Here is a 22718-nt window from a genome sequence, read left to right as displayed (position 1 = left end):
TGTTCCAAGTTGACTCAAGGTGGGGGCTGTTGGAAATATACTGCCTTTTGATCATTGACATTCTGGGCATTTATTTTGCTGTAACCTCATTAAAGCAAACACTTCTGCTCTTCAAGAAAAGGGAGTACCTGTGTGTACCATCTTTATCTGATGTTGATTGCTTTGTGCAGGAAACATTTTTCCATGTATTGTGATGATGCACCTCCCCGGGTGGAAAACCAACTATATTATGAGCTGTACTCTTTTCTTTTCTTTAGTGAGAGGAAGTTGCCTTTGCTGTAAATTGCTCACTCTTTGCAAGTAATATCCTAAAGAAGGTCTCAACTAATTGTGTCTGTTTTGCTTAAGAAGTACAAGGGAATCCACAGTTTCCCTAACAGGGGCTGTGAGCCATGACGTAAACAAGGGGTGTTTCCTTGCTCTAAGTAATTCCACTGGAATAATATTGACCTTTTCAACTACAGCATGTGTGCAAATAATCCACAGTGTCATGATTTGAATATCTGCTTTACAGCTATAGCCATCCAGGCGTGGTGGAGGGGCATCCTGGCCAGGAGGAGAGCCAAACGCAGACGAGACGCTGCTGACACTATCCGCAGGTACACGATGAAAATACCCAGAACACAGCAGATAGCGTTTGATGGTTGTTGATCTAATGATGCTCGTGCTTGCTTCAATAGATGCCTCCTGTGAATCACTGGTATGAACGAACTGTTTCTGCCAAGTGTTGTGTTCCTAAAATCCTTTTCTCCCCTCAGGTTCATCAAGGGCTTCATTTACCGCCACAAGGAACGCTGCCCAGAGAACGAGTATTTCCTGGATTATGTTCGCTACTCGTTCCTCATGAACCTGCACAGGAACCTGCCCAAGAACGTCCTGGACAAGAGCTGGCCGACCCCTCCCGCTGCTCTCACTGAGGTCTGCAGGGAGAAAAATCAAAGTTTATTATTCAAACTCTGTCTCTCCTAAAATCTCTTTGCAAACTGTGTTTCAGGCGTCGGAGCATCTGCGTAAGCTGTGCATGAACAACATGGTGTGGAGCTACTGCAAGAAGATCGACCTCGAGTGGAAACACCAGGTGATTGTTGCCTCACACTGCTTTTTGTAAACTGACTTTGTTTTGCTGCTTTCTTCATTTGCTTCATCATCGTCCTTCACTCTGTGTGAGTAGATGGAGCAGAAAATGATCGCCAGTGAGGTGTTTAAGGACAAGAAGGACAACTACCCACAGAGCGTGCCCAAACTCTTCGTCAGGACAAGACTCAGTAAGACTTTACTGTAACTCCTAGTTCAGATACTTCACCTGCTTTGTGTAGGAAGATTTGAATTTGTCTTTTCGTGTTCAGATGGAGAGGACATTAACACCAAGGTGCTGCAGGCTCTAGGCAGTGAGAAGATGAAGGTTGGTCCCTCTGATGTAATGGACAGTTGAAAGATCAGTCTGAGCTCAGTTGTCATCAGTGTTTTGACCAGAGGATCTGCTTCCAGTATGCAGTGCCCGTTACCAAGTACGACAGAAAGGGCTACAAGCCGCGGCGCCGCCAGCTGCTGCTCACCAGTAACAGCGCCATCATCGTAGAGGAAGGGAAACTCAAGCAGCGCATAAACTACGACACTCTCAAAGGTCAGAGGTCAACAGCCAAAGGGTTGTTAATTGATCCTTCACTTGCGTTGCTCTCACTAAAGCACAAACCTTTTTCCGTTGCAGGTATTTCCGTCAGCTCCCTCAGTGACGGCCTGTTCGTTCTGCACGTGCCCGGTGATGACAACAAACAGAAGGTGACGTGTTGCTGCTAGGCCGCCTCACTCATCACAGGCTGTGCATTTACAGTACAGGGCATGAGCCTTCATTGTGTGCTTGTTTGTGATCCTCTCAGGGAGATGTCATTCTGGAGAGTGAACACGTGATCGAGACCCTGACCAAGATCATCATCTGTGCCGACAAGTTCAACAGCATCAACATCAACCAGGGCAGGTGAGAAGCAAAGAAATGAACTCTGTAGGATTACACATTACACAGTTCTAACCGCTGATCCTGCTGCTTTTCTAGTATAACATTTACAGTGAGTCAAGGTAAAGAGGGGATAATAGACTTCACACCTGGATCAGAGCTACTAGTGACAAAGGCCAAGAATGGACACCTGTCAGTGGTGAGTGGGTTCAGTCGTCTTCAAATTCATTCACTTAAATTATAAGGGTTGTGAATATCCATGATTTAATTTTGCAACAGGTTTTTCAGAGCAGCATTTAGTTGCAGTAGAATTTAAAGGTTCATTCTGATTTAACCTGCAGACGGCTCCCAGGCTGAACTCCAGATGATGGCCGCTCTGATACACACGCCTGGACCCATGTACCCCTGACCACGCCCATCCTCCAGTCACATGACCGCAGGCTCCCCTCTGCCTAAGCCAATCAGACGTTAGCTGTCATTACCTGTGGCATGTGCTTCCAATGAAAATGAATCCAGCAAAACTAATTGAGATATTTATATATATATATATATATATATATATATATATATATATATATATATATATATATATATATATATATATATGAAATTAATAATGTTTGAATTTTCAGATTTTATAGATGAGGCCAAGGAATAACAAGTAATTTGGTGCTTTTTTTTTTTTTTTTAAACCATGCGTGTTTATTTGCAAACATGACCAAGAAAATAATTAGGGAAGAGTCCAAATATGAAACAAAAAGAAGATTGGGATTGTTGAAAGTTGGGGCTACTAAGTTTAGTTTCCTGTTGCCTCTTTATGCTACTTGACTAAAAGGCTGGATTGTCTCTAACTGGGTTCTTAAAGCATGAAGGCGTGTAGAACAAGGTCAACAGTATGAGATAGGCGCTGAGAGGTTTAGGGATAAGAAGAATAAACTGAATCAGACGGTGATGCTTGGTACAGAACTGCAAGTGGTATCTTACTTAATCGAAATAGATAAAATGCTACTGAATATATTACAAGAATCCTATTATGGGCCTGTACTGTAAATACTGCAAAAATGAACACAGTAAGTGAGAGCGATTTGAGGTAGAGGTGAAGAGAGAGGGCAGTCGTTCGCCTTCACGCCAGGCGCTTGTGCCTTTCTCCTTGGCTAATTTATTCCTGAAGAGTGAGTTCAACAGATGTACATATGTGAACCATGACACTCGACACCAGAATGAGTCGAGTTAAGACAGGAGGCGGTCCACTGGTCTTGTTCAGAACCAAGTAACCTGTTGTCACTCTGTTCCTCCACACGCCTCCAGTACCTGAGCAGCCTCCTATTTCAGATGACGACAGGGAGTTCTGTCCAAAGGGGAGACAACCGCGCAGACAGTTTGGGTTTTGTGCACATTGAACCATCAGATTTTCTCTGTTATTGTGTTATTTAGACTTAACAGATGCAGGTTCTAATGTTTGGTTGCCACAGACAAACTAGTTTCCTGCTTTGATGCTAGTCCAACTAACGTCTGTTGCCTGTGCTTGTTTGCAGACATGTGTGAAAGCTGTATCAGTCTTCTCACTATTCCTTCTCGCCTTTTTATCATGTCTCTATCGCACCAACTAATGTTGAAATCACCCGTTTCCACAATATGATGTGACTCTATGTCTGATAGGATTTCCTATCCCTGACCTTTGACCCATAGCTGTCCTTTAGCTGAAACCAAAGACTGAAGGTAAAAACGGTAACTACATTTTTTGGGGGGGCTCCAAAATGTTTTTCGATGGTTTTTTTGCATTTCCACCATTTTTCTTAGTGACAGAACCTCTTCTGTGGGTGGCGAGGTGGGTGCAATATGCCAAGGCAGAACTGTGCTACTGCACTACAGCTACACTAGCCAAAGATTTAGAGTGATGCTGTGTTGTATGATCTAATGTCATTTTTGATTTAATTTTTTTCAGGACAGAGATGTGTATGTACAGTTTGTCCTGTGTTATAAACGACGGCTTCAGACCAAGTCATGTTTGAAACATCTGGGGAGATGAAGCTTTTTGTTTCGCTCGCTCCTGTGCCTTGTTGGATAGCAATACAACTGGTTTACTGTATGTGGACATGGGAGACATGTCTGGTCCTGAGCAGGTGTATCTGAAATGTCCCCTGCATCACCTGAAATATTCCTTCTCTAGTTAAACCAGATCATGTTTGTTTGTTTGTTTGTTTGTTTGTTTGTTTGTTTGTTTGTTTGTTTGTCTCTTGATTTTCAGACTCGCTCCTATTATCAAACTTGACTTACTGTATGCATCAATGTATAATTATGCCAACACACTAAAAAGATACTAAAGGATATAATGAATAAATAAATTTGAAAAAATACAAGTATTTTAGTTGTGCGTGTTTTTGTGTGCAGCCAAACTTACTGTAACATGCCTCAGTGTGGAAGAAAATAATAAGAAGAAAAGTGTTAATGACTTTACAGGAATCTAATAAGTTAGTGTGAAGTCCAACTTTTGCTGCAACAAAAAATAATAGTTTACCATAAAATGATCGTGTGTACTGCTTTTGGTGTGACAACGTTTAAAATAGTCATAGTAATTTTCTGATATTTCTCCTCCGCTGTCCTGACTCAGAGCAGCCAGCAGGTGTCGCCCTTGCTCTCTTATTCCTGCGGTGCTGGGAACCAAGTGAACTCTCTCCTCTCGTACTTCTAAGAACTGCAACTCGGACATCAAGTTCGTAAACACTGCATCAAGTCGCACACTGGGGGGATTTACAGCTATAAACACAATAGAAACTGATTCCTGTGCATTGCGAAGTTTTACGACCTTTACACGAGTACTCAAAATACTTTAACTTTATCTACATCTGTCTTGACGTGTCCGTCGTTTTGATGTGTGCTCGTAGTTAATGTAGTTAACGCTAAACCTTTGTTTATATGAAAAATATGAATTCTGTGTGTTGTGCTGACTGTTTCCCATTTCGGTACTAGAATGAATAAATTAACCATTAGTCCATTGTGTTGTTTACCTCACCGTCGTTCCTTTTCGGGAACAGCTGTTCAGTCCGCGTCCACACACCAAGGTGAACAATGTTTTAGTATTGAGGCAAACGCGTGCAGCGTTAGAGCTCTGTGATTGGCTGCGGCGGGTCTCTAGCTCAGCCACGGACCAATAGGAAGCCCGTGTTGTTTGTGCACGGCTGCTGCGCCGCTATAAGACGGCAGCAATGAGGGATGAGTGGAGAAACTGCCTCAAAGAAACCAAAGACACGTCCTACATATGAATTTCGACAGGTGCTCTGAGTGTTCGTCGTTAAAGGACGTCTGGACCTGACTGAGGACGGAGCGACGCTGCGGTCCCTGAATCCACACACTCAGGTAAGCTGCGCGCACGGATGATGGTCCAGGCTGGAGGAGAGAGACTGCACGTCTCACGCTGGGCATCTCCATCTCCTGGTGACATAACACACCGCTGGCATCAATACACAGCATGAGGCTTCCGTCATTGTAAGCATTTCCTGTCAGTTTATGTTGGGTGACTACAGGAAAAGAGCAGTGGCGATACCACTGCCTGTCAACTTCAGATCTGTGTTTATCAGCTAAACCATGTTGAATCCTCTAGTTACTGGTTTGTCCTGTACAAAACACCCAGACGCGTTTAGCTCAACTATGAGCAGATAATTTGGGTGCAGTTTCCACTTGACGCGTATTCAGTGTTATATGGAAGTTTTAATTAAATGTTTTGAGACAAGCCCCTGTGCGATGTCACTGAATCGGCTGCAGCGGGATAAAAGTCGGGGCTCGTGTGTCCGGGAGTGCGTGGTTGTCAGCCGTCCTCTAAATAACTGTCTTTGTTTCAGCAGCACGACGGTATTTCCCCTGTTCTGTTGTTGATGCTGAACAGCTGAGCGCTTTTTGGGTAGAGTCGCAGAAAGTTAAGCCAAGACAACCGGTGGAATAGATGGGTTTTGTTCAAAATAAAAGCAGCTAGATAGCATTGTTGAGTGCGGGAAGCGGTTTCTGGTTTGCTGTTTACGACCAGTCTTTGTCACAATGCTGCGCACATTGTATACATCCACGTTCTGTTGTTTTCAAAAAGACTAATCGAAGTGCGAGCCAAAGTAGCACGAGTAAATTTAGCTAAATTTTATTTTGAAGGTACTAAGCGGAAAAGGGTGTTCTGATTTAGCTATTTCGACGTAGGCTGAGGGTGGAGGGTGGAGGGGTGTGTTGTGCGGATGATTTCAGTCCAGTTCAGACCAGTTTCAGCGCTGCTCTTGATTCACCGCAATATACTTGGTGTTATTGTTCTCAGTTTGACGACGGCGACGCTGATCTGCAGATATAAAACACGTGAAATCCAAACCAACTTTTATATGCGCTGCTGTCGTGTTCTGCAGCTGTTTATTTTCCACGGTCCTCAGGGATTGGTGCTAAGAGTGACATCAAGTTTGTATATACGAAAATAGTCCTTCCCTCAAACTATAAACACGGCACCGAGTAGGTGTCACTACACATTTATGATATTTTCCAATACACTCAACAGCTGTAAAGCAGAGGGAAACAAAAACAACGACGCCTGTAAATATTATTGTGTATTATGCATTCAAGTCAGGTCTTGTTTATGTTTCCAGTGTAGAATGAGAACAAGTTCCATACTACACAATTAATAAATAATTTCTAGTTTATTTTATCTTCATTGTGTTATTTGTTTATGCATATACACTACATTTAAAGTGGAAATCAAATGGGCGTCTCATTAGATTATTATTTTTGTTTTATAATTTTTTTACTTTTAACGTGTGTTTCTGTATCTTTCTATATTATGACATGAACTGTGGCTGCCTTTTTACTGATGGCTGAACACAATAGATAGTGAAAACAAGCAGAGGACACTCAGAATCTCGCGCTTCGCCGGTTCGAACCGGATGGATCTCGTGTTGCATTCACGTGCAGTGGCTTTTTTGTGTATACTCTTGTAGCGGCAGTAAGCAGTAATTACTATCACAGATTCGTCACACTCCAAACACTTCAGTTAGTCTGCGACCAAAAAACATTGACGATGAAACATCTGTTTATGTTTTAAACAAAAAGCCTGAAAATGTGGTGAGTTGTATGTTTTCATTTGACACAACAATGACACTTGATGGTGTCTAGCGTTTCAAATGTAGCTTTGTTTAATCCTGCGTCGTCACACCGCTTTCAGCACCTTTGTGTTGTTTTGATTTATAAACCGAAGCTGAACAACATGTTTTAGCAACAAAGAGTCTTGGAAATACTCCTTTCTCTACCTCCCGCATTGGGTCTGAATGCAACATGACCGTCAGCGAGAAACTACTGCAAGAGTTGTGTCACCAGCAGCCAATAGGAGACGACTGTTAACATCTGCAGCCAATCACAAACCTTCAAGGGCGGGAACGTTAATATTCTCCGAGGTGTTCATACTCAAGGGCCTCATCCGTCTTCTGACAGTGGGAGACCTTCATCATCTTCCTCTTCCTCAGCCCAGAACAAAGACATTTATATGATCAGAGTGATACAAATATTAAGTATTGTAAAATAAAGAGATAATATTGTTTACCATAAGTTTTATTGTGACTTTTCTGTTTCCTAAAACATAATAAATGATCATATCTGATATTGAAATAAACCACCTGTCAGGGCCTCAACTGGTAAAAACCGATTCAACTCCACCAGCTGTGACATTAACACTTTTGTACATATAAGTGTACAAAAGTGCATATATATTAAACAGGTTTTCCCTGCGTCTTGTCTTCCAGGCTTCCAGGCTCAGGCCTCCCTCGCCTCCACTCAGCCCAGTGCCCCGCTGACTCCAGCCCAGCTGACATGGCTCCCACTCTGGCCACAGCCTTCTCCCGCCGCTGGTGGATGGCGGTGACGGCGGTCATCGAGAACCTGCTTTTCTCCGCGGTGCTGCTCGGCTGGGGATCCCTGCTCATCATGCTCAAGTCCGAGGGCTTCTACTCGTACTTGTGCAGTGGCCCACGTGAGTCAGCTGCTAATGACGTCATCTCTACCTCCGATTTTGTGTTTCCCCCGTGGGGTATTTTACATTCAGTGGGTGTAATAATAAATATTTAAGCACACACAATTAGGGTCCACTTTAAAAACCCAGCAGCTATGATTTCATCAATATGTCAGCAGCAGGTGCTTTAAAACCAGCAGGGTTATTTCAACTCTGATTTTGGTATTTCAGTCTGTAAATTCAGATTAAAAGTCAGATTAGAACTTTAGTTTCTCCTAGTCATGATTTGGCAAAACACACCAAGGACAACAGAAATCCTCTGCTGCAGACAGATGTGAGGAGGCCATTCATCCGACAGTGACTCTGGCTCAGGCTGTTTTCTCTGCTTGTCTCTTTGATCCTCTGATTGTGACTGTGTTTCTCTGGGCCTGTCCTCAACAAAGGAGCAGTGATGAAAGCCTCGGAGGGTTAATTTGCTCTCACACATTCAGTCACACAATCACACAAGCCCATTTGAAAGGCATTGTCACCAACACTGTATGCTTGTGTGAAGTATAAATTAATGCAAGTCTGTGTGTCAGCAAATACAATACACGCAGTCTGCGGCGAAGAAGAGCTCATCATTCATTCATGTTGCACTGAGGGCAGCATTGTCTGGTTTAGTGAAGTCTATTGACTCAGCTTCTTGTTGTTCCTGCTCTCTGACCTTCCATGAGTGAAGCAGCACATGTATCTCAGCTGAGCCACATGTGTGCAGACATGCAGCATTCACTCAGTTTGCCTCTGTTGGGAGGTGGAAGTGCCCCTGAAGCCATTATGAATGTGAAACATATAAGATTTCACATTTTAAGGAAGTTTTTATATCCTTCTATGTGAAAAGTCGCTGGCCACGGCAAGAAAACTCAAAGTGAAACATAGACTTCCTTCTTTGTGTTTCTGCAGGCGCATTCTTTTATAACTGAAAAGTCCCAATGAATTACTGTAGTCACTACAGTATCCATTAGTCATCCATTAGTTGGTGAAAGTTTATTCGGCCTGTTTGTCCGGTTCTGCCACAACCAGTTTTCTGCCTCCTGTCACAATTACTTACATTTACATGTCAGTGTGTCACGTGTAGTAGTATTAACAACACTTATTACACACTGCCTGTTGTCACATTCCCTTGTGTGTTTAATGGCTGCTATTCATCAGAGGCTAATCAATGTGTACACGGCAGGATCGGCCGCGTGGCTCCTCCTCGCTTCCTCCTCTGCCCTGATAAAGACATGATAAATGAGAGACGTCGAGGAAACAGAGGCTTTAGTCATTCTAATAATCAATGAATCATTTGTGTTTGTAAGAGGAGACTGAAGAAACATCCACACCCTCAGAAGGAGAGCCGGTCTACAGTGAACTCAGAACTTTACACAGGAGATAACCTCCCGCTGTGTGTGTGTGTGTGTGTGTGTGTGTGTGTGTGTGTGTGTGTGTGTGTGTGTGTGTGTGTGTGTGTGTGTGTGTGGTCAACTCACTGCTTGTATTGACTCAGCCGTTTGATTAGTCAGCAGCCGCTGGGGACAGATGCTGCTTCCTTGTGTTAGTCCAACAGTCAGCACTTAATGCTCTGACTCCCGTCCAACATCAGCCTCAGAGGTGGAGCACATAATCCATTTATTGACAAAAAGGTCTATCAGGCAGGGCTCCTGGATCAGATACCGGCACACTTATGCTCAAAGATGAAGATTGTCTGAACTGAAGACATCACAGTGATTTTCATGTCCCCCAGAGGATGAAACCCCCCACATTTTATTCCAACACAGCCTCATTTGTCATTTGGTTTCTGAGGGACACGTCATGTGGTGCAGATGTTCATGCTCCCCAGAGGATGAATGAAGGTCAATAGTGACTGCTCCACTAAGTCCACCGTTCCTGCTCAATGTCAATTAGTCTGCAACCAAATCCAGCAGAATCTACTGGACGACTTTTCTGTCCCTGTTTCTGCTTTTAGCACTAATTAGCTCAGTTAGCGCCTTATTCTAGACGAGCTGGACACATCTGACAGTACAGTAGGTGACACTGTAAACCATCTGATTGTTCTAGCTCTGCATCGGGTAGATCAGCATCACAGTCTTTATATCGTGTCACCTTTGACCCACTTCCATTCCCACAGGGGCCAGTTTTCTGCACATGGATGCATTTCGCATGACATAATAACTTCCTGTTGTTCTGCTAAGTTCTCCCCTGGTGTCGACACCTCCTCCCTCCTCTCCTGCACCTTAAGCTGGTTTAACAGGGAGGCTGGTTCTCATTTCTGTTTACCAAGGGCTTGAGCTGCAGTTGACAACTTGTCCCCAGGCCCAAAATAATGAGAAAAAAACCCCACTCTGAGGCTTTTCCATGTCACACGTGACCCGTTTAGTTTCTGCTGAGTTGATGAGTTTGAGGAGAAACGAGTCAAGGTGACAGAGGGTTGTTTTCCTCCGTCTGCCTGTTGATATCAGCAGCCTAATAGAGATAGACTAAAATAGACTCCACATGGACCCGGTACACTGTGTTTGCCCCCCCCCACCTCCCTCAGGCACATGCAGGGGTTCAGATGAGGCTATTTCTGGTGGCTGTTTACCCAGTATTGTGTTGTTTTCCCCCATGCTTTGGTTACGTGACCTTTAATGAGCCTGCTGACTTTTCGATCAGCAGCTCAGCGCTCGGAAAAGCGCAGAAGCTCAAACTGATTTAGCTCAGACAGACACCATAATCACGTGTCGGTCTGTGCAGAATCGCAGCGAACCTGTTCCCAAAGCTCTGTAGCAGAAGGTGAGCTAGATGTTCTGCTGGCGCGGCGTTCAATGTCTGGTCCTGTCGCCCTCCAGGAAACACGTCCACGTCCAACGCCTCCAACGCGTCGGCCGGCGAGGAGTACCTGGAGATGAACGGCTGGCCCATCTGCAATGACCAGGACGAGATGCTGAACCTGGCCTTCACCGTGGGCTCCTTCCTGCTGTCGGCCATCACGCTCCCCATGGGCATCGTGATGGACAAGTACGGGCCGCGGAAGCTGAGGCTGCTGGGCAGGTGAGACGGGAGGCGGGAGGCGAGCGCTGCCCTACGCTAAACTATGCTATGTTACGCTAAGCAACGCTACGCTCGCGTTCCAACCTTCTCACTCGTCTTGTTTCCTTAACAGCGCCTGCTTCGCCTTCTCCTGCCTCCTCATCGCCTACGGAGCGAGCGATCCCAACAGTACGTAGCTCACGCAGCTCGTAGGTCATCTGAGAGTGGCGCACGCACAGGCGTGGACAGGCGCTAACTGCTCTCGTCTGTGTCTTTGACTCTTATCTTGCAGACCTGTCAATCTTGATCTTCTTCGCCTTGGCGATGAATGGATTTGGGGGAATGTGCATGACCTTCACCTCGCTGACGGTAAGAGAGCATCACTGTGATACAGGAACTCAGCTGAGGAGAGAGATGGTTCAAACAGAGCCAAGGAAGGGATTAGGATTAGGAGTGGTGTAGACGGGAGGAGGAGGAGGAGGAGGAGGGAAACCCTCTGGTTGCAGTGAGTGCGAGAAAATGCTGCATCACAAGAGAGACAACGTGAGAGAGCGAGTGTGCATCAGTGCTCTTTTATTCACTGCTCTGCACGGCGGCCTCATGACTATTTCATCCACCCAAGGACAGAGTTCAGCGGCGTGTGTGTCCCGCGGTGCAGGTCCACAGATGTGCCGAACCCTCGTCTGGTGGCTTCGGAGCTCTGCGTTAAAAGCAGCAGCTCCGGGCTACGTCAGAGGACGGAGACGCAGCTTTGCACAGGAGATGACAGGAAGCAGCGGGGGAAGTGTGTGTGTGTGTGTGTGTGTGTGTGTGTGTGTGTGTGTGTGTGTGTGTGTGTGTGTGTGTGTGTGTGTGTGCCCCCACAGACCTGACTGACACACACACACACACACACACACACACACACACACACACACACACACTCCCCCCCCTCCCCCCTCGCTCTACTGGGCCCGCTTGTTTTCGTGGGCTCCGGTTTCAGCTGAGCTCCACTGTAAAAACGTGAGCGCCGTTACTGTATCTGTCGCTCCAGCCGATGACAGCACGACGGCTTTTGCAGCCGCTGCAGGTCTCGACAGGTGTCCTGTTTTCACGCTGCTGATACAAAACATGCTTGTGGCTTATTAGGCTCTGGTTTCAGTCATTGCAGACCAGAATGCGTGTCCACGGCTCATTCTTTCTCTCTCGCTGCTTTTTTCTTTGCTTTATTGGCTTTTTTTCCGCCTGTATCTCGTCCCTGTCCTACTTTGTTTCTTTATCTTTGTTTGCTTCACTTCCTGATTCTCCCATTGTGGTCGCTCACTCAGCACTCAGTGTCCCTGAGATGGAAAACAGGGAGTGAAGCTGAGGAGGAGGAGGTGCTTAATTCCTCTCTGCTCCTCATTCCTCTTATTGGACTTGTAAACAGCTTCATGTTACAGTCGAATCGTTCTCAGACCCACCACCTCTACGCTCACGTCGAACGCACACACATGCACTTGTGAGCATGTGGAGCTCCACCTCCTGTTCTTTGTGCTGCTGTCGGCACGTGTTGGAGCGCTCTCTGCTTCCTGGTGCTCCACTTTGTAGCTGCGCTCGTTGCCCTAATCTACTTTCTGTCTGGAGCCTTTTTATGAGCATTACCTCTGCTTTAAATCCTTGTTACTGTGTCACTGGACCATCTGGGAACATGTTCATGTTTTAGCTTTAATAGATTTCCTGCTGCCTTTGCTGCATGGGGTTTTCAGTCCACTCAGGCTGCTATCAGCTCAGGTCAAAAGCCAAAGAAACAAATAAACTCCATTGTTATCTGAAGACAGAGGCCTTGATTACTGACTCCACGCACCACTCTGCTGATACTTTCAGCCTCGGGCAGAAACGTCTCTGAGCTCGTCCAGATACGGCCTCTCTGCTAAACTTCACTGGTTTTCAGCCTGAAGCCGGGACCAGCGGTCTGCTGCTCGGCAGCTGTTTGCTCATCTCACGCCCCACTTGGCTTCTCTCGGCGATGATGGAGTCGTGTCCGGACCGGCCAGAGCTGGTTCTGAAGTTTCCACTTGCAGCAAAGCCTCTTCCTTATTTCATTTCTCTGTTTCCTCCTCCTCCTCCTCCCCACGTCTGGTTTGAGCCTCAGCACGTTTTTCGCTCACTGGGCCCCTTTTTTTTCCCCCATTTGATTCTTAACACTCAGCAAAGAAGGACGGTTAGTTAAACAAGTCGTAGACGACAGATGGAGGAAAAATGGCATCTCAGAACGGTGCACAATGACGCGTTTAGGAGATAAAGGGTTAACTCGTACCAGTCTCTGCTGAAACATCCCCAAGAAGCCGGCATGGTAATAAACCTATTGGTCTGATAACATTCAGCACTCGCTCTCAAACCAGATAAAATCTGAGCCGAGCAGGTTTCAGCCGGCGACGCCGACTCCAGAGTAGCTTTTTGAGGCCAGGTAGAGAAATACCAGCACGAGACACGGACAATGAGCCGCTACAGTCTTTGTGTGAGCGTAAAGAGAGAGCTTTTACTGGCTTCTCTGCATTGATGCTTGTAAATGCAGGCATTTTCCCTATTATAATAACATTTATAGGGACGTATGGATGTTTTGGCGTAGGGACAATATCTACTTTGGTTTTGTCACAGTAAATAATATGGATCATATGGATTAACAGTCAATAGAAGACCCACGTATTCACGGTATTCACCTTTTGTTGGAGCTTGTTTTGGTTTTTTCATTGTATCTGATCAGGTCGGACAAACACAAACCCTGCACCTGCTCCCATCTCTTATCTCCAGGTGACTTCTTCGTAGTGTTTGGTTATGCAAACACAGAGCCCTCTGTGTGTGTGTGTGTGTGTGTGTGTGTGTGTGTGTGTGTGTGTGTGTGTGTGTGTGTGTGTGTGTGTGTGACTCTCTGCATGGGTGACCACAGGGCCGACAATAGAGCCGTTCAGAGAGGCAGCCGCTGTTGGGTCAGGGCCTCAGTCTCTACATGCACTGTGTTATGCAGGGACACGGTATGAGGTCTGTCTGTGGTTAATGATGAGGAACAGCTACTGAGTAGGTGTGTGGTTATCAGCTGTGCCATACGAAGCCTCCTCCGCTTCATTAAACGTTAGCACTGGGTCGCTGGGAGCAGCGAACCGGCTGCAACTGGCCCAGATCCGCCTCGGGGTCAAACGTGCGCTCACAATATTTGCTGAGCGGTGATGTGTGCACGGCTTGGAGTCCTTGCCCTGCACAGACTCCGCTGTCAGCTGACTGATGTCCCGCCGCCGCTCATCGCGCCAACACCCTGACTCACGCTTGTCCTCGTGCTCCTGGACGCGCCGACGTGCCCACTTCTTCTTTTTCGAGCGTAGTCGAGTTTGAGACATGATTTTAAGAGGCGGCAGCTGATTGTGAGTCAGACCTCGAAACCCAGAGAAGTTCCCAGTGTGACGCAAGCGTTTAATAGACGAATCGCTGGACTTGGGTTTGATTCTGGTTTGCTGCGAGCGCACGCGGTCTGTGCTTCTTCTATCTGGCACTTCGCTATTTTCTCCCCTGGCCTCACGTGCGTTAGCAGGATTTCCTGCCAGTGGCAACTGTGAGGCTCCTTGTAAGGAGGTGTGAGGTGCACACAGCATAATTAGGGTCCTCTCCATCTGAAGTGGCAGGTTTGGACAGGTTTGAATAAGGCCAATAATAATAAAGGCTCCTGTTCCCAGGCCTCCTCCAGAAACACAACCATCAGCCAAGAGGATAAACACTTTTCTGAGAACCTCTCCCCCCTTATAATTGTCATCCAGTGCCTTATTGCAAGGTTGATTTGTTTCTTTCCAAGTCCCGTGCTATTCGTGGAGCTCTTGGAAGAGGCTGGACAGAAAACAGTCAACACAAGCAAAAGGATGGGGAAGTGAGAGAGCGACAGTCAGGAAATCTGAACCTGTTGACTCCGCATGCGTATCCTGTGTTGGCCGCCATCCGCCGCGGCCGCATGCGGCTGCTGAGCTGGACGCTCGGCTCCAACTGGGCCAAAAGTCTCCAGTCTCCTCCCGAGTCCTTGTTAAGTGGGACGGATGGCAGCGGTTTCTGCAGCCCACCTTTCCCCTGTCTGGTGTGGGTTGAGAGGGTTCAGGGAGCGGCCTAACGAGACCCCCCGCCGTTAACACACTGTACGGGTGACAGTGGGAACTGCAGGGAAATGGTGAATGCAGATGTTCCGTCTATGAACCCTCTGACCCCAGCGTTCACCCGCTGCTGTTCGTTTACATTTCCTGTCTATCGTCCGGATGCCGTGAATCAAAGGTGACGGTGACAGAGAGGACGTCTCTGCTCTTTGTGTGGCTTCCTGAAACAGGCTGTTTTGACTGCGCCGGCTTTAGAACAGCGTGTGCTCTTGTCTTGAGTCGAGTGTCATTATGCAAGACGACTCTCCGCCTTTTCTGTCTCTGCATCAGATCAAATGCTGGGACCAAAACAGTGCAGGAACAGGCTGTTCTCTGCTCGAAGCCCACGTTCTGTGAAGCGGGGCTGTATAGAGGGAGAAGGTCTGGCATTAAGGGTGTGTGTGTGTGTGTGTGTGTGTGTGTGTGTGTGTGTGTGTGTGTGTGTGCGTGTGTGTGTGTGTGTGTGTGTGTGTGTGTGTGTGTGTGTGTGTGTGTGTGTGCGCGCTGACATGCTGTCCTCAGAGCTAAATAAAGCAGCTGATCCTGTCTGGATAAATGAATGACTGCTGAGACTGGGCTTGTGGCTCTTTCTTTATCATTGCTCATCGTGCGCCTGTGGGTGTTCGTTTCTTCTGTTCTCCACAGCTCCCCAACATGTTTGGAGACCTGAGGTCGACCTTCATCGCCCTCATGATCGGATCCTACGCCTCCTCTGCCGTCACCTTCCCCGGCATCAAGGTGACCTTTGACCCCCGATCTCTGCTTCCTTGCACTCGTCCCCATTTATCACGTAGAGACTCATTACTATCGTGATATTGATTCCCCGTTCGTTTGGGCGCCATCTGCCTCCTGCAGGTGATCTATGACCTGGGCGCTGCCTTCATCTCCATCCTGCTGGTTTGGGCCGGCTGTGCCTGCCTCGTCTTCTTCAACTGTTTCGTCAACTGGCCCCTGGAGCCCTTCCCCGGCCCAGAGGACATGGATTTCACGTAAGACAGACGCACGCGCGCAGACAAGCTGTCATCGCTAATGCTGTTAGCTGACTCAAATAGACTCGGCTTGTATTCTCCAAAGACCTGTGGCTGCACACACACATGTACAGTACACACTGATGAACAGTCAATCCCAGTGTGATGAGGCCCAGTGAGTGAGCCCTGCAGACAGGAAAGTCCATGAATCCAGACGATCAGACGGCTTTGCTCTCAATCTCCTGGATCCCGTTTCTCTTGTCTGCACCTCTTTCCTCAAGTCTGCTGACTTTGTCCTCTTCCCTCTCGGTTTCCTCTCGTTATTTATTCAGATAACGTCTGGCTTTTCTTCTGTGCTGATCCTTGTCTCCTTCCATCCTTCCCTCAGGGTGAAGATCAAGTTCAGCTGGCTGGGCTTCGACCACAAGATCACCGGGAAGCAGTTTTACCATCAGGTCAACAAAGTGGGACGCCGCCTCAGCGTGGGCAACTCCATCAAACAGCAGCAGCAGCAGCCGTCCAAAGATCTGGCAACGCAGGAGGCCAACAAGCTGTGCCTGTCCACCGTGGACCTGGAGGTGAAGAGCAAGGCCGGCGGCGAGAGTAAGTCCAAGACACGAGCTCCGAGGAATGAAGTGTGCCTCTGGGAAAACATTAGAGCTCTTTGTGCCGGAAGAATTCAGTCCTGAGAAAAGGCAGCGCCAGCGTTTGTTGCATGCTAACCTATTAATATTCATCCGAGCGCGCCACAAGCCGGGCCGCTGTAGAGTGAATGAAGTGAGCGGCAGACCCGGTGCCAGACAGAGCCCGTCCCACGGTTCTGGAGAGGAACAGTGTTCTCTGGTGGGAACTGAGTCATTGTTCTAGTCAGTTCGTTGAAGAATTCAGAAGTCAAACTTCTTAATACTGTACACTGAAACTCCCACATCCAGAAACACGAATGGTTCAAATCGTCAGACTGCAGTGACGGAACCAGAACCAGAACCCCAGGACGTGACCTACATCTGTACGCAACAATTAGGCACCGGCATCTTTACCGGCGCCGCAGCCTGAGACTGCCCCTGCACCTCTGCTCCACATCCGCTGGTGGAGACTCCCCGTGGGGGACGGCCGCTGCCTCCCCTCACGGCCCCTTCGGTACCCAGCGGACCGGACAATTGGTTCGGACCTCGTTCTTGGAAAAGCCCCTCAGCGGGTGCTTGACATGCCGGCAGGCAGCTGTTGAGGAACACTGTTGTGGGTTTAGGTGCGGTATTAGCCTTGTGTGTGTGTGTGTGTGTGTGTGTGGGGGGGGCAGGTTGCTGACTTCTTATGTATCTCAGTGAGTTTAGAAGCTCCTCATAAAACATGACGGAGCCCTGCGTGGATGCCTGTTGCGCCGGGTAATAAACCATCTGCTCCGTCTGTGCTCCGACCTTTAATTGGTTCGTCCAGATGGGCAGTTGGGTCCATTTTCCATTGGTATCCGCTGCTCTGATTAATGATCAGCCCACCTGTCTGCAGCCGCTCGGCTTCCGGTGCATCTTAACACGCGTCACCTGAAAAAGGCGTGAATGGCGTCATGCAGGTTGTGTGTTGGACTAAAGCGGACTCTGATGACCTCCCTCCGTTCCTCTGCAGCTCAGTCCTTCATGAAGAGCATCTTAAGCCCCATCTTCCTGCTGAGCCTCATCACTATGTGCGTGACCCAGCTGCGCCTCATCTTCTACATGGGGGCCATGAACACCATCCTGGAGTCTTTGACCGGTGGAAACCTCAGCACAGGTTGGTGTCTGTGGAGGACACAGATGTGAGCAGCTGCTTTTCATCCTCTGACATCTGACTGGGTTCCTGTTTGCGTCTCCGTATTGTGCTCCGTGAAGCCTAACAGTCGTCAGCAGCTGCTTCGTGCTCGGCTGAACCGTTGTTAACTCTGCGCCGTCTTTTCCGTTTCCGTTCCTCTCTCTCCTCTTCTCTTTCTGTCACGCTGGCTTCCTGCTGCTGCTGCTACAGTTGAAAAGATGGAAGTAGGTAAGAGGCCGAAGGCCGGGCTGCCGACGTTTGGCCCCGTTTCTGTCCTCTGCATGTTCGCCTGTTGTCTTGTCCAGTGTTCAGTGTGCTTTGCTCTCATATCGTTAGAAAACCTCAAAATGAACCCTAATAACTTATAACAGACACGTGTCTGTGTCTCAGTGAGCGTCTACACCTCCATCTTTGGCGTGCTGCAGCTCCTGTGTCTCATCACTTCCCCTGTAATTGGCTACGTCATGGACTGGAGGCTCAAGGACTGCGAGGACGATAGTGACAAGACGGCCAAGAGGTGAGGGGCGCACAGCAGCGGTGCTGTGGTCAGTGTGTGAACGGTATGTCTAACACGGCTGCGCCCGCAGGGAGCCCGGTCAGCCCCGTCGCCCCGACAAGCAGATCCAGAAAATCCTCAACGCCACCAGAGCTTTCATCTTCACCAACCTGCTGCTGGTCGGCTTCGGAGTCACGTGCCTCATCCCCAACCTGCCCCTCCAGGTACACACACACACACACACACACACACACATTGGGCTGTTTCCCCTCACAGAAAGAGTTAACACTGCAGAGGGGGACACATGATGCTCCAAGCAGTGATTCACAATGCAGTTCCTGCTAATTCGAGGGTCTGTGGTGACACCTGCTGGACAACAGAAGAATTGCACCCTCATTTACTTTTGCATCTCTTTATCAAAGATGAGAGCCATAAGATTATTATTATTATTATTATTATTATTATTATTATTATTATTATTATTATTATTATTATTATTATTATTATTATTATTATTATTATTATTATTATTATTAATGGGAAATGTGTGCCTGTTTCTTCCCCCTCTTTAGATTCTGTCCTTCATCCTGCACACTATTGTCAGAGGCTTCATCCACTCAGCCGTCGGAGGCCTCTACGCTGCTGTGTAAGTAGCTCACATAGAAGAAAGATAAACGCCAATATCATCATCAGTACATTATTGTACTGATATTACTACTAGAGTCTGGTCTATAGCCATTAGTCAAAGGCCTGCTTGATGTGATTGGTGGTTCTGCAGGTATCCGTCCTCTCAGTTCGGCAGCCTGACGGGCATGCAGTCCCTGATCAGCGCTCTGTTCGCCCTGCTGCAGCAGCCTCTCTTCATGGCCATGGTGGGACCCCTGGACAAAGACCCCCTCTGGGTAAGAGCACACGCATGCGCATCTGCTCCCACCCCAGCGTCGTCATCGGTCGTCTGACTTCAGGTTCATTATGCCGCCTCCAGGTGAACGTGGGCCTGTTGGTGCTGAGCATGCTGGGCTTCTGCCTGCCGCTCTACCTGCTCTGCCACAGCCGTCACCTCCAGCGCCTCAGGGACGAGCGCGACGACGACCCCAAGATCTACGCCAAGATCAACAACGGCAGCGCGCCCGAGGCTTTCGTCTAGAGGACGAGTCCTTATGAACTGGGGACGGGCTGAAAACAGGAGGAAGGACCTGGCCACATCTGTCCTCCACGCACACACACACACACGCACACACACACACAGAATCAAACATGAGTGCACATCACTGTGAGTTCACACAGAGTTCACCCTCCCTCTGTTATTGAGAATGTACTGTGAGAAACATGAACACGTCTCCACTTACTGATTAGCCTCCGTCTGTCATACCTACGAACCACAGAAGAAGAAGATACCACTGAATGGAAAGCCACAGCGCGGAGGATTTACAGGAGACACCTGCTCAGTGACATCATTGTGCTTTTAAGCCACCTCCCAAAAAGAAAAACCCCACTGGTGCAATGTGAACATAGACTCCAGCATCTACGACGACCTCTACTCTGTGTATTTAATGGTTCAGTTTGTGGGTACTTGAGCATCCTGGTGCCACAGCGGCACATTCGGTCATGACATTTCTGCTTCCTCTTGTGCTCGAGGGCATTAACTGAACACACACTCACAAGCAGCAGTATTGGTAGCAGATGGAGACGCGTGTGGGGACGTGAACACACAGCGGTCTCGGCCTCCGCATGCGCTGCTGCATGATGCAGCATGATCCACAGTGCTGGTCCCGTATTATCACCTCACTCAACCTGCCATGTCGGTTTGTTATTTTCTATCAAGTCATGGATTCCTTATATGTGTTTCGAACATGTTATTGTTTCTTGTTTTGCTCAAATGTATGTACTTTTGCAATATGATTGTTGTCTATAGACGAACTGAAGATGTGGAGGAGGAAAACGTTTGAATAGTGAGAGCGGCGCAGAGGTGGAGCCCTGCGTCCATCACACACGTCTGGAGTCGTGCACTATTGTAGCAATAAGTGCTGATGTCTACGCTGTCACAAAGAGCCAAGCGTGTAGTTTTTATGGGCTGTAAAGCTAAATCACAAAAGCTGCTAGTTTTTGCAGCAGCTGATGTCATTTTACCACAAAAGTCAACAAGTCACCTCCAAAATCTACTTCAACTGTCTCCAAAGAACCAACCTCGTTGCCATTTCTGATGAATCGAGTCCTTTTAGTTTCTCATTAGTTTGTGGTAACTCTGCGCTGCTGCCTCTGGAGTGTCTTTTACAGCAGATGTGAGAGGAGGTTGTTTTAAAGACAGCTGATAGGCTGATAGAGGGCCGGCCTTTATGTTTGAACGAAAGCACGGACAGGTAGAGGATGACACGGGACGGAAGAATGTGCGGATGATCCGTCCTGCGGCCTTTGAACGCCACGCGGTGAATCAGTCGTGACCCTCAGAGCACCTCTACATGTGCAGAGCTGATGTTGGGTCAAAGCCCCATGTGCTGCACCCAGACCCCTCTGCCTCCACCCCCCCACGGCTCCCTCCACCCATCCACCCCTCCATCCCAACGTCCTGAAACGTTTACTGACAGAACCGAGAGACAGGCCGCCGCCGCCGCCGCCGCATGCCCCCCGACGAATGAATTACTGGTTGAGAAACGAATGGCACGCGATGCACTTTACCGACCCTTCTAAACTGGACCTCTGATGTGCTGAGACACGCTGAGGAGGTCTCCTCAGAGCCTGATGGTGAGAAGATGCTTTTATTTTTTATACCGGACTAAACAAAGTATGGCTTCACGTGGAACGACGCCTTTACGCGCATGGACGTCGTGGCCGAGTCCTGTCTCTCGGTTCTGGAACTCACCCGATCAGTACTGTTGTCATCTTCATCCTTACTCAGCTGCATGTTATCTGTAAACCACAGAGAGTGACATTTATTACAGTTATTAGTTAGCTGAGTTTTAGTTAGATGACAAATGTGAGAGACCCTTTGTTAAACAGTATGTGTATGTGAGCTTGTGTAATTAAAGAGTTTCCATATAAACCTAAATCTACATTTCTACTATTCTACGACTCTCGAGTTGGATGTTGTCTAATGTTCAAACAATGCCAGCACTATAGGTATTTAAATAAAAACCTGCAATCTTTGACCAAAACCTTCTATTTTCAGTGGACACGCTGCAGGAATACATGATACTCTGTGTTTTTATTTTCTTGGCTGCTTCAGCTTTTCTTTGTTCAAGGACACGACTCAATCCATCCAGCTCACTCTGGCGTGAGGTCAGCGTTTATTTGTGCATTGCAGATAACACTGATCACCATCATCATCATAAATTAGGGCAAAATCATATACATATGATTTAAAATAATTCACAAATAAAAGCTAGGGTAAGTACAACTGTAACTACGAGCGCATCCAAGGCTGGAGATCGCAGGCAGAGACGGATACACAAATGTGGTGATGATGACGCGTTAACTTCCCTTATTCACACTGTGGCTTAACTTTAACAGTGTTTGTCTTGATCAGGTTCTGTAAACTCTACATGGTAATAATCAGGCACTGGTGAATAAGTGAGTTATCAGGTTTAACGGTTTAACATCCGTCACTGCTGTACCTCAAAAGACTCAGGCTGTGATCCCTCACGCTGTCACTCTGAACTATTGTGTCACCATTTGATGTTTTTATGATGTTTGATGAAAGAAAATGAGCAGAGCTGAAATCCAGACGGCTGCACGTACCTCTTGTGTTTTTCTTGAGGTTTACTGTTTATCTGACTTTTACTTTTGTATTTTTTAACACCTACTATTATATTTTTGCTTTCCTTTAGTCTCGTAGCACAATTCAGTCAGTCATTTTGAGTCATGTTGTGTGAACCAAAAGAAAAAACTACAATGAAAATTACAGGAAGCTAATAAACACAGTCATTTGTACTGGTGTGTCTGTGATTGCTTTATTGAAATGTGTGACGTTGTGTACTGATCCGGAGCAGCAGGGGTCAGACTCACCCTGTGCTAAGTCTGCTGTGGGTGGAGCATATAGCAAATATAATAGGACAAGTGATAGAGGGGATCATTTCATAGATGATCTTGTGAGTTGACAGTTACCTCAGGTGTCTTCAACAGAGAGAAACGTGGACCTGCCTTAGTCAAAACAAACAGGTCGGACCAGAGCTTTCGTTTCTCACAGTACGGGTTTGGCGACACACAAGCTTCTCCACCCTCTGGGAACACATGAAGGTTGCACAGTATGAGACGGTCAGTTCTTACAATACAACGTAGGAAACATGAATACTATAAAGGTATTTATTCCTAATAAAACAAAAGCAGCGTCAGCCCAAACATCTCAAACATGGTTCAAATGGTAAAAGGCAAACTTTGGGTTATCTTACATTGACAGATGTGC

The 22718-nt window shown here is 47.4% G+C and overlaps 2 protein-coding genes across 3 annotated transcripts; both read left to right on the top strand.

Moving 5' to 3' along the window:
* Positions 1–443: 443 nt before the first annotated feature.
* Positions 444–4311, top strand: LOC114868258 (unconventional myosin-Ic-like). Its single transcript, XM_029171707.3, has 10 exons — positions 444–599; positions 759–918; positions 995–1078; positions 1172–1265; positions 1347–1402; positions 1489–1624; positions 1709–1779; positions 1878–1975; positions 2051–2150; positions 2293–4311. Exons 1-10 carry the CDS (start codon positions 466–468, stop codon positions 2317–2319), a joined length of 960 nt encoding a protein of 319 aa, XP_029027540.2. The 5' UTR covers positions 444–465; the 3' UTR covers positions 2320–4311.
* Positions 4312–5149: 838 nt separating this feature from the next.
* Positions 5150–22246, top strand: LOC114868127 (large neutral amino acids transporter small subunit 4-like). 2 transcript variants are annotated; one of them, XM_029171508.3, is made up of 15 exons: positions 5150–5308; positions 7711–7937; positions 10766–10967; positions 11080–11135; positions 11239–11315; positions 15719–15811; positions 15929–16062; positions 16430–16644; positions 17662–17805; positions 18034–18051; positions 18214–18340; positions 18411–18543; positions 18892–18965; positions 19098–19221; positions 19305–22246. In XM_029171508.3, the coding sequence occupies exons 2-15, from the start codon at positions 7778–7780 to the stop codon at positions 19464–19466; spliced, it is 1719 nt and encodes a 572-aa protein (XP_029027341.1). In that variant the 5' UTR covers positions 5150–5308; positions 7711–7777; the 3' UTR covers positions 19467–22246. The 2 variants fall into 2 exon arrangements, with proteins under 2 accessions (XP_029027341.1, XP_029027342.1); XM_029171509.3 differs by lacking the exon at positions 18034–18051.
* The last annotated feature ends 472 nt before the right edge of the window (positions 22247–22718 follow it).

Source organism: Betta splendens, chromosome 13 (genome assembly GCF_900634795.4).
Source record: "Betta splendens chromosome 13, fBetSpl5.4, whole genome shotgun sequence".
In the NCBI taxonomy this organism is placed as follows: domain Eukaryota; kingdom Metazoa; phylum Chordata; class Actinopteri; order Anabantiformes; family Osphronemidae; genus Betta; species Betta splendens.
This window is presented reverse-complemented; position numbering and strand designations above follow the sequence as displayed.

Coding starts and splice junctions, on each gene's coding strand:
- LOC114868127 (XM_029171508.3), top strand. CDS start 7,778: ATGGCTCCCACTCTGGCCACAGCCTTCTCCCGCCGCTGGTGGATGGCG. Junction 15,812..15,928: donor TCACCTTCCCCGGCATCAAG/GTGACCTTTGAC, acceptor TGCCTCCTGCAG/GTGATCTATGACCTGGGCGC. Junction 19,222..19,304: donor TGGACAAAGACCCCCTCTGG/GTAAGAGCACAC, acceptor TGCCGCCTCCAG/GTGAACGTGGGCCTGTTGGT.
- LOC114868258 (XM_029171707.3), top strand. CDS start 466: ATGTGTGCAAATAATCCACAGTGTCATGATTTGAATATCTGCTTTACA. Junction 1,625..1,708: donor AAACTACGACACTCTCAAAG/GTCAGAGGTCAA, acceptor TTTCCGTTGCAG/GTATTTCCGTCAGCTCCCTC. Junction 1,976..2,050: donor ATCAACATCAACCAGGGCAG/GTGAGAAGCAAA, acceptor CTGCTTTTCTAG/TATAACATTTACAGTGAGTC.